This window comes from Dichomitus squalens (assembly GCF_000275845.1).
Source record: "Dichomitus squalens LYAD-421 SS1 unplaced genomic scaffold DICSQscaffold_10, whole genome shotgun sequence".
Taxonomy (NCBI): domain Eukaryota; kingdom Fungi; phylum Basidiomycota; class Agaricomycetes; order Polyporales; family Polyporaceae; genus Dichomitus; species Dichomitus squalens.
The window spans coordinates 940,098-950,433 of record NW_006766892.1 but is presented as its reverse complement, the minus strand read 5'-3'; the positions used below and the strand labels follow the sequence as shown (position 1 = coordinate 950,433).

At 52.0% G+C, this 10,336-nt stretch overlaps 2 protein-coding genes across 2 annotated transcripts; one reads left to right on the top strand and one right to left on the bottom strand.

Annotated features, from left to right (window-relative positions):
- Positions 1 to 1,676: 1,676 nt before the first annotated feature.
- On the bottom strand, positions 1,677 to 5,481 carry DICSQDRAFT_126654 (uncharacterized protein; the record flags this gene model as incomplete). The annotated part of the gene is made up of 10 exons (XM_007365067.1): positions 1,677 to 1,925; positions 2,097 to 2,799; positions 2,849 to 2,981; positions 3,030 to 3,206; positions 3,327 to 3,658; positions 3,717 to 3,953; positions 4,140 to 4,333; positions 4,398 to 4,603; positions 4,700 to 4,775; positions 5,074 to 5,481. 10 exons carry the CDS (start codon positions 5,479 to 5,481, stop codon positions 1,677 to 1,679), a joined length of 2,715 nt encoding a protein of 904 aa, XP_007365129.1.
- A 3,664-nt stretch (positions 5,482 to 9,145) lies between these two features.
- DICSQDRAFT_58770 (uncharacterized protein) lies at positions 9,146 to 9,828 on the top strand (the record flags this gene model as incomplete). The annotated part of the gene is made up of 2 exons (XM_007365066.1): positions 9,146 to 9,301; positions 9,379 to 9,828. Coding segments are annotated over 2 exons (606 nt in total), but the record flags the coding sequence as incomplete, so codon positions are not given.
- Between the last annotated feature and the right edge of the window lie 508 nt (positions 9,829 to 10,336).

Sequence of the window (10,336 nt, the reverse complement as noted above, 5' to 3'; positions counted from 1 at the left end):
AGCCGTCACAAGATATGGAACGGCACAGCCGGTTACTGCAATAACCGAGGCTGTACTACTCATGTGGTACACACACAGCTTCGCTGTGTACGCACTGCTTCTCTGTGCGACTGTGCATCCTGGGAATGTACTGTATAGTACTACGTAGCCACAGATGTACAGTAGTATATATAGGGGACCTCTGTACCCCCAATCTACAGTTCAGTTCACTCGAACATCTCCTCTCATCGCTCTAACAAGCCTCTTACAACCAACAATCCTTCTAGGTGAGTTGCAGGCTATCCGCTGTCGTTGCCACCCATGGGAGAGGCCTTCGCCCCCCGGGTTCAACAATTATATTGTGTTAGATGTAGTGCAATCCAGGGGTTGCGATTGCCCTTGTAGCTGCTTGTAAAAATACAGGACATGCGCCGTCCGGTGATATATTGTAATGAGCAAAGTATATGCATCTCTGTCGAAGTTTGTAAATCACATGGACCAGCTACTGTTAGATATTGTACAATACTCTCTTGTGATATACTGTAACGAAGAACACTCAATACTGGTATTCAGAGGCTCGTGAATGCTGGTAGCGAAAATTAGCCTTCTAGGACGCGTGCACGCCTTCCGCTTTTGGAAATCAAGCGCTCATGCGACTTTCAGGCACTTCCATGCCCCGACCCGACGCGTCCTCACCCATTTTGACCCCTTTCAGACCCGTCTGTATACTGCCCTGACCAACTCGCCAACTCTCACACAACTCTAGAGTGGCCTCAAGATTCGTGCAATGCGACCGGCCCAATCGGACATGTTGGTTGCCCGATTTGGAAAAGCGCGAGGCGCTGGTGGTCCGTGCCCTCCTGTCAACACTCACGTAACAGACGTCCTGATCATTCGGTGGGCAATTTTCTCCCTCCATCGTCTCTCCTCCTCCCTACTCGACACCCTTGCACCGTATTGACTCACCTGGACGACTGCAAATTGACTTTGGAATACACGAGTTTCACGCTCACGTGACCGGGCACTTGGAGGTTAGGATCGTCTAGAAGAGCCTTGAGCATGGAGGCTCAAGGCCAACGGTATGTGCCCTTCGGGTCCAATCTGCTTATTCCCCTACTTCCCATCTCATTTTCATTCTATGTCATCCGTTCATGCTCATTGGACACCGGTGTTGGCCCTGGCCTCTCACTCCTTCACACACTGTTCCTCCCTATACCGTATGATACGAGTAGGAGCCGGCTGGAGTCAGGAGATATTATCTTCACCAATCAATACATTTCACCCGCTGCCATGACTGCAACTTTTGCATGCGGCCTGTGTCCGCTGTGGTCCGCCTCCTGTTGAGCCTTTCCCGTACTTGGTGTTGTATTCATATCCTGTGTGTTCTCTTACACGGTTTGCTGGTGCGCTTTTTTCTCGCCTTATCCCTTCCATAAAAACCCCCAATCAACGTATGCACACGTATCCAGCGCGGTTCTGCCTCCAGCATGAGGTTTGGAAGCCGCATAGGCTATGTCCCCCTTCTGTAACCCTTGTTGAGCCGCAGTACAGCTTAGGGAAGCTCGTCTATGTACATGTATCTACGATTGTCATACAATACCAGAATTCTGAAGAGACGTTCCACCAGCCAGCGTGCGCATATCTGTAATTGTTCGGCACTCATACAGTAACAACATTAGCTTTCTCATACGTATATATCAGTCTTCTGCGTCGTTTTCATCCTCTGCGCCGTCATCTTCCAAAGCAACTTGCTCCTCGCTCCTATCCTTTCCTAGTGCTAAACTGAATTTCCTCGGACGCACTTTGCGTCCGTTGTCTTTGTACTGGGCTATCCAAGAAGGAAGCGGGCCGAGTTTTTTGAGGTAATTGACCCAAAACGAGGCGCACCTAGCGGCCAAGTTTTCGAAGACGGCCGCCTGCTTTTCAGCATATATTGACAGCCCTAGCTGAAGCGTGGGGTCAATGTCCGACCTGCGGTTTTTTTAGCTTCGCCACCATGCGGCCCTGTCACTAGAAAACTCAATCACTCTGCGCATCTCCTCAAGAACCAACCGTTCATTCTCTCGCCACCGTTCCGCTCGTGCTTTGGCCTGCGCCCATCCAAGGCGCATGCTAACCTGAAATTCTTGCGCACGTTCGGGGCTTGTCGTATCTCGGGCGTTGGCGCTGTCATTCGGGTTTGCACGGGGGGTGAGCCAGATCCAGCTAACGGAGTACTGACCGAAGCTCTCCGATGGGTCATCGCTCCGAGGGCCACGGAGGTCGCCATCTTGTAGAACCTTGTAAGTATCGGTCCAACTTGCCTCCGGGTCTAGGCTCAGAAGGGCCTTGTGAGCGTCCCGGTATCGCGCCACACTTCGACCTTGCTTCTTCTCGAACTGGGCGTAGAGTCCCCGCATGCGAAGGACGGCACGCTGGCCAGTGCCGGCAATGTTCTTGCGCGTGTAATCTGATATTCCCGCGAGGATGCGTCGGGACCGGCGGACCTCTTCGAGACTGTCCGAGAGTTGTGCCAACCGCAAGCGTCGCTCCTTGTCTCGCAAGCCGTGCAGGACTTCAGAAGTTGCCAAGTGGGGAGGGAGGGACGAGGGAAGCCAGAGTTTAACATCTTCGGCTTTAGGAGGCGAAGGCAGGGAGGTGTCAGGATGCGCGTCAGCTGGAGCAGGACATGTATTGCGCAACTGGGCGACCATCGGCATGTGGACGTCTTGAATGGCCTGCCAGTTTTGGATCCGTCGTGACAAGACATTCCATTTCTCCTGAAGCCCGGCTAACTCCAGGATACTGGTTCCTGAAGCTGCACGCAATCGGAGGGCCCGTCTGTTCCCATTAGGATAGCAAATTACAATTATTCACAACATGTACTCACTGCTGATCTTTGAGTTCCAACCCCACCTGTAAGAATGCTCCCGGTGTAACCTCGTGTTCTGGAAGCAGGCCTTGCGCCGCTTCTTTTTCCTCTTCTTGTGCAAGCTCTAGCTTGACAGTTGCGGTGCTTACAGCTGCAATATATCAGATATAATCATCGGAAGAATGGAAAGCAAACTCACATTTGATTGGTTCCTCATAGGGGTCCGGCTGATCCGGGTCTTCATTCCAGGCCTCGACCATCACCTCCCATGTGCGCACGACATCGGCATCGAATGTTGCATTGTAATCTTCAAATGCCTTATCCTGCTTAATGCGCATATCATGGGCTTCTTCAAGAGCACGTAAGAAAGTGATCCCTGTGGCGTGCTCATCAGTGCTCTAGTATAGCGCGTTTATGGAACGATATCTACCAAATGCGACGATTTTTTGCCAATTCCATGCGCCCCAATGGTCGTTATAGACCTCGTGGCACATACCGGGGCTCATTTCCCACGTACTCAGCGAGAGCGGGTTCATATGTGACCAGTGGGACTCGATACCTTCACCGTACGTCTGACCGACGTGTGGGAGATAATTGAGCGAGAAGCGTGAATGACTGGGATTGGATTCATGGACTTTCCAATGCTTCTTCGGAATGGCAAATCGAATGCTGTCCCATCGAGATTGATCGATCCACATCTCTGGGAAGTCTTCGACCATGCGTGAAAATAAATTCTTGTACCATTGGCAGACAATGTCGTATGAAATCAGAATCGCCAATATGACGCCAAGGAGTGTTGAGAAGTAGAGGTAGTCCATATTTGCATATCTAGAATAAATAAATTGTCATGAGCGCGGCCTGTACATAGACACAACCAATTGTTTACCCTTCGCCCAGCTGGAGATCGCCTGCCCCATTTTTCCGGACCAATCCGTGTCGGGCGCATAGAACCGCGCCAAGCCCTGATGCGAGATAACCCTCACGGCGTTGATTGGCCTTGAGCACGGCACTATGCTCCGCTGAGCATGAGTACGGCTGCGCTCCCCCGAGGTAAGTGTTCAGGTACAACAGGATGCAGATAGTGTAAGCACTATACCTCTTTGCGTTTGCGTGCATGTGCAGCCTTCACATGAGCCTGGTATTTCGACTCTTCAACATAGTAGGACCATCCAGGAGCAAGCTCGATGTCATTGAAGCCGCGATCCTTCGATTTTGCCCGGAAGTTTGCATCAATCATCAGGAACAGCGTATATAGTCATCTGGTTATTACCCAATCAGAAACCGTACTTGGCTCAAACCTTATACTTACTTGACGTCAGGAGGGGCAGTATCCCAATTCAGGGGGAGATTGCGACCTGGATGCGGGCACGCTGGGCATTCAACGACCAACTCTCCCGGCTTGGTTCCGTCTGGTCCGGCAGGATCATGCGCCCGTCCGAATCGCTTCAACATGACGAGGTGGCGCCAGATTCTCATTACATGTGATAATTGCTTGTAGCGATTCTGTGTTAATCGATGAGCGTCCAATATTGCACATGAAGGGCTAGGGGGAAACATATGCTCTCACAGAGACGTCGACTCCGCCTGAGTTGTCAGTTATACGTTCTATAGTCCTCCAGAAATCGAATAGATTTGTCTTCCCCTGGAAGCTGATCTCCTGGAATGTATCGAGAAGGTCGAAAGTGAACGCGGTTGCAGGGGAGTGTGTAGTAGCGGGAAACCATCCGAAGCGGAAGAGTTGACACCACTCAGGTGTAAAGTAACAATTTTTGTCTAGACATTCACAGAAGCGAACGCTGACGGCCTGAACTCCAGAAGTGTGGCCCACAACAATGCGACAAGGCTGTTCTGCCGGGTGTGGGCAAGTACCTCGGTCATATCCAAGTTGGACAACAAGACCAATATCCCGCAACGAGCATTGGGAGAATTTCGCGCCGTCCCAAGTCTATTTATCAAATGAGAATGAGAAAGAGGACGTTGTACAGCAAAATAAGCAAACCTCAATTCGATGCAAAGGCATGTCTGCATGCCTCAACCTGAGACAGCTTTCGCAACATAGCGGCCGTCGGGCACAGTCACGGCATCGCATTTTGGCGGGATGTTCTTTGCAGATCAAACAGAGAACAATCCCATCCTCGACGGGCTCCTCGCACCCTTCGAAACGCAATAACTCATCGAGAAAATCACTCCGGAAAGGGAGCCACTCTACAAGCTTACTCTACATCGAAAACCAGTTAGCATACCTCTGTAGCACTATGCAATAGCGTGAGGGGCAAACATACTACAGCAAGTAAGTCTGGCCGTTCTCTTCTCCTTTGAGATGACTCGTCCAGATTATTTTCGTGTGCAAGAGTGGTGGAGTCGACCTCGTAAGCGGAATCAAGCAAGGTAGCTGCTTCCGGAGATTCCTGCAATTCAGGCTTTCTGAAAACGAGTTCGGCCAGATCAACAGCGACTTGCTTGATTTGAGATCTTTGGCCAAGCCGCCTGCTCGTAGATGTGTAGACGTGGAGAGTCTGAACATCTACAGACCCGCTCGCCGCGACTTCCCTGCTGGATGTCCCGTCCTCGATGTCCTTGAACCGTGCCTTCTTAGATCTTCGAGTCTTCTGCCCTGGGACATCTTTCCTCTTCCCTACATTGCTGAACATTGTAACTTTCCTGTGCTATAGGAATCGCCTCTAAGGTAGGTTTTCAAGTTATGCGACAAAGAGCGGTGACAAGTGTTGAGGCGCTGAGGCGCACGGAAATCCGAGCACTTGCATCCTCCATCCACTCTGTGCACCTGGCCTCTGTCAATGTAGTTACTCAGGTATCAAACTCTTGAAACATACTCGGCTTGCATTTCTGTGCCAATAGGTATAAGATCTACCTCACAGACAGTATTTTCCAACTCTATGCAGCCTCAACTTGACATTTCGATATTTGTAGCGTGCGCTCGCTCCCAGGCTGTTTAGCATGTCCCTGCATGCACTATTTCGATAGTGTACTCCACTTCATTCTGGACAAACCCTTTTTCCGTGCGTTCCAACATAACGTATACAAGTTGCGAATCACCTACTATGTTGTCATATATTGCTGATGCGCTCCCTTTCGAGGAGTCCGTATTCAAGCATGTTGCAATTGACAGACCACTGAGACGAGGTGTAGGTGCATATACTCACCAACTTTGATGTCTCCGTTCTCACAGCCATCACGCGAGACGTCCACCATTACAGTTTCAAGACTTCTCTTCGAACACTTTCTTGCGATGGGGATGATGCGGGGATTCAAGAACGACCAGGTTAGTCTGCTCGATATTCACCCTTCTATTGAACCACACCGCTCAGGTGTACTGACCTCGGCTGTTTTCAACACCTTGCAAATATCTGCATGTGCTGTGTGTTTTTCCAGATCACGTAGTCCTTCATAAAGTCGCGCGCAAGCGTGTGGAGTTCCCGAGGGATTGTCGACGAAACATGCGCTTCCAAGTGTCCTGGACACCGGGCATGTACAGTCTTCTCCCCGAGCACTCGTATAACCCTGTCTTTTGAAACCCTTGTCGAAAATACAGTTGTTTCCAGGTCAATGCATATGCCGGATTCCCATGAGTGTACAGGACATCCTCTGAAAGCTTGACTACTACACATTGCGATTGCGCACGGCGAGACTGCATTAAAGGTGACTGTACAGTATGGAGACACGAACACCTAAAGGGGCCAATATTGCGACCGCAATATGGATCACCCTGCTGAGCGCATGATTTGGGGTGATGGCAACGACTCGGGACGGGAGCCGGATGGATGGAACGAGTGCGATCGGGCGCAGGCAGATCGGGCCAGGCCGTTTTGTGATCGACGGAGTCAAGTGTGGATGCAGCCTGTCTTACTCCTCTCTTAGCAAGCAGTCGGCCAGATAAAAGGGAATGTCTGACCGCGCTGGTAGGGTACGTCGCATAGCGTCTTTGGACGTTGGACGAAACGGTGTATGAAAATATTTGAGGAAGTCTGAAAGTGGAGAACAACGTAGTGATGCTCGCCCAGTCAGATCATTAGCCAAACACTGATCAGAAAATCCACGTATGCATAGTGGGGCCTGGCGCAGTGACCCCTGAAATCTGCGGATATCCCGGGGCCACTCTGACCGTCGACCCATCCGCCCATCTCAACTCGTCCATCCTCCGCAGAACCTGCACCATCTCCATTCCTTTAATTCCACTGCTTTCTACACGTCTGAACCTACGAAATATGGGACGCAGTCCATGGTCTACCCAGGAAGAATTTGAGTGGCTACTCGAGCAGCTTCCTGGTTTCCGTGTCGCGCGTGCCAACGAGACGAGTGCGCAATTTCTCAACGCGGCATACCAGGGCTATTTCGACAAGTTTTGGCCCGGTATCCTTCAGTCTTCTGCAATAGAAGTCGGCAAGGATGGTGGCGAAGTCACAGGACCTGGTGGGGTGACGTTCAAGAAGCGCAAAGATGTGAGTCAATGAACCTCCGGAGGGTGATTCTCGTACTCACTTTCTCACCAGCAAATATACTGGTGGTTTTGGAACTGGCGGTTTGGCAAGACGGGAGTGAAGAAGGCGAAGGAAGGCATCAGTCTAACTCCCAAACGACCCGTGAGACTTCAGCCCTACCAAGCATACTTGTCTCTCTACAAGGACACCATCATGCCCGCCATCCAGCAAAGGTTCAACGAGTACAAGGTTTCTGTCCCACCGGCTGAACTCAGAGCATGGTGGTCGTTCGTGATCAGACAAGCGAAGGAAATGCTTACGGAGGAGACCGCCGAGGTCCAGGCTGCAGTGGAGGGATATTGTGAGCAGACAGCCCAGATCGACTACGGCTTGGAGAGTTTTCTGGACGAAAGCGAGACGGTGTCCGAGATAGACCTCTGCAATAGAGCACGCAGTATCCAAGGGTAAGTAAAGCTTTCAAGATTGTGCATCGGTGACATCACTTACCAATATCCTGACTAGCCGGCTCGGTGCCCTTCCCAAGACCCTTCAAGGCGTTCTCGAGTCCCTGGAGCAGCAGACGGGGTGGAAAGGCACTATCATTGTGGGCGGGCCACGTCCGGAGACAGGCAAGTTCGCTGTGATGTCGTATGTATCAGTATCAGTCTCTCTTCCAAATAAGAACTCAAAGTATACAAAGCCTTCATCATGGGCGCACAAGAAATTTAGGGAACATGTTTTCCGAGGCCACGCCCCTCTGGACGATGTTCGAAGAAGCCTATATGGAGTTCGTTGTCAGCTGCTTCCGTAAGTACTCCTTCGCATTTCTGTGTTTGCAACTGCTGAGAAATGTCTTGCTTGACAGCTGTTGACGTCTGTAAGAAGGTCCATGAAGCTTACAGAGGTTTGGCGGCGCTCGTAGCCCAAGAGCCGAGTTCAACTTCTCAGGCTGTCAGCGCCGATGCCGTCACATCAAACGGCACTCCTCCTACCGCCTCACAATCGCTCACTACGGCCACAGAAGGATCGTCCACACAGCAGTCCAGCCAGGGGAAGACTGCGACAGCTGAACAGGAGAGCACCCCGACTTACGAAGAGCTCCGTCAAGCCCAAATTCGGAGGAATCAGGAGCTCATGGAATCATTGGGGCTGGCCAACGCTGCGAAGGCTGTCAACAAACCCCCTGGCAGGAAGCGCGGTAGGAAGCCAAAAAACGCAGTCATCGAAGATTCTACTTCGGTTCAGCCTCCACCTCCTGAAACGTCACCCGCCAACCCTTCCACGAGGTCTACGAGCTCGACTCTCGCCCCATCTGCCAACCCTATTCCTGCACTGACCACGAATCTCTCCCCTTCGCCAGTGGCAACTCTAATTCCTGGACGCACCATGCATACGACCCCCTTACCCATCGCGAACGACACCTTCACACCTGTTGCAACTCCTCCTAGTACCGTCTTGTCCATTTCAAATGACACTCTCACACCGGTTGCAACCCAGACTCCCGCACCCGCCGCGAATTCTACAGTCTCGCTCCCCGCGGACTTGAATTCTGGACCCGCCGCGTCGCCTACACCTTCGCCCGCCACGTACCCCACTGCCGCGCTCCTCCCAAACTCACTCATGGCGCCGGCTGCAAATCCTGCCATCTCGTCCGCTGCAAACACGAACACCGCGACGTCCAATCTTGCAGCCACGGCCCCTGCGACGACCTTGAACCCGCCGTCTACTAACTCGCTTTCAGCCTCGTCTACTGTGAGTTCATTCACTCCCCACATGGAGAACATTGCGCGCACGCTCACTTCTTATCCCTTCGCTGATACTGTCAACGGCTGGGGTGCTAACTATTGCACAGGACAATTCTGCTCCGTTCAACGTACCTCTGCAGATATATACCCCTCAAGACACCCTCCCCGTTTACATTACTGACGCACTCAAGTATTTCGAGCTCCTTAACGGCGGCGCGCGCTGGTCTGAACTTGTGAAGGCTTGGGTAGACTTCGAGCGCAAGCTCGGCTTTCCCTCAAATCCTCAGGTACGCATGCCAAATATCTTCACCAGCATTAGTCACTTATTTGTATGTAGGATCGTCACCACTGGCTGCCCTCGAAGGAACATCCTGAGGAGATCAAGATGTGGTCGAAGGCCAGCCGATCGTACGAAAAGCTACCCAAAGTCAAATCAACTCAGCAATATGCCGTCGGGTGGAAGCGTTGGTGGGTGTCACTCCAGCCTCCATCCCGGATAGAACATGGGAACACTTGGCCTCCCGCACGCTGCGAGCCTGCAGACGACGAGGAGTGGAATTCCGTCCGCCGTGGTGGGCCGAACGGTATGTTCCTGGCTGTCATCTCATTGGCATGGTGGCTCTGGGCCGCTGTCGATGCAGGCGAGCCAGTGGTGGGCTCGGAGGTCGAGCAGGCCATCGACGATATCGCCTGGGTCTGCCAGACCTGTACCGCAAATATTTTGGACACGCGTAAATGGGCTGCAGAGCCAGACGACCAGCCTGAGACCGGGGATGTTAACGAGAGGCCGAAGAGGGCATGTAGGCGTACGTGACTAACCCGTATCCATTGTCCACCCATTCGGATCGCTTTCTCGCAGTGTTCGCGTGTTTGGTGCCATGTGTATCATCTTCAGCTCAGTCTTACCTATTGTTGAACCCGGGGGGGCGAAGGCCTCTCCCACGGGTGGCAACGACAGCGGATAGCCTGCAACTCACCTAGAAGGGTTGTTGGTTGTAAGAGGCTTGTTAGAGCGATGAGAGGAGACGTTCGAGTGAACTGAACTGTAGATTGGGGGTACAGAGGTCCTCTATATATACTACTGTACATCTGTGGCTACGTAGTACTATACAGTACATTCCCAGGATGCACAGTCGCACAGAGAAGCAGTGCGTACACAGCGAAGCTGTGTGTGTACCACATGAGTAGTACAGCCTCGGTTATTGCAGTAACCGGCTGTGCCGTTCCATATCTTGTGACGGCTGTATTAGGCAAGCTGTGTAAACCAGCGCCTGTTCAACACTCCCCCTCGCTAAGTATCTGAATGGTTACGCAAGCGTAGC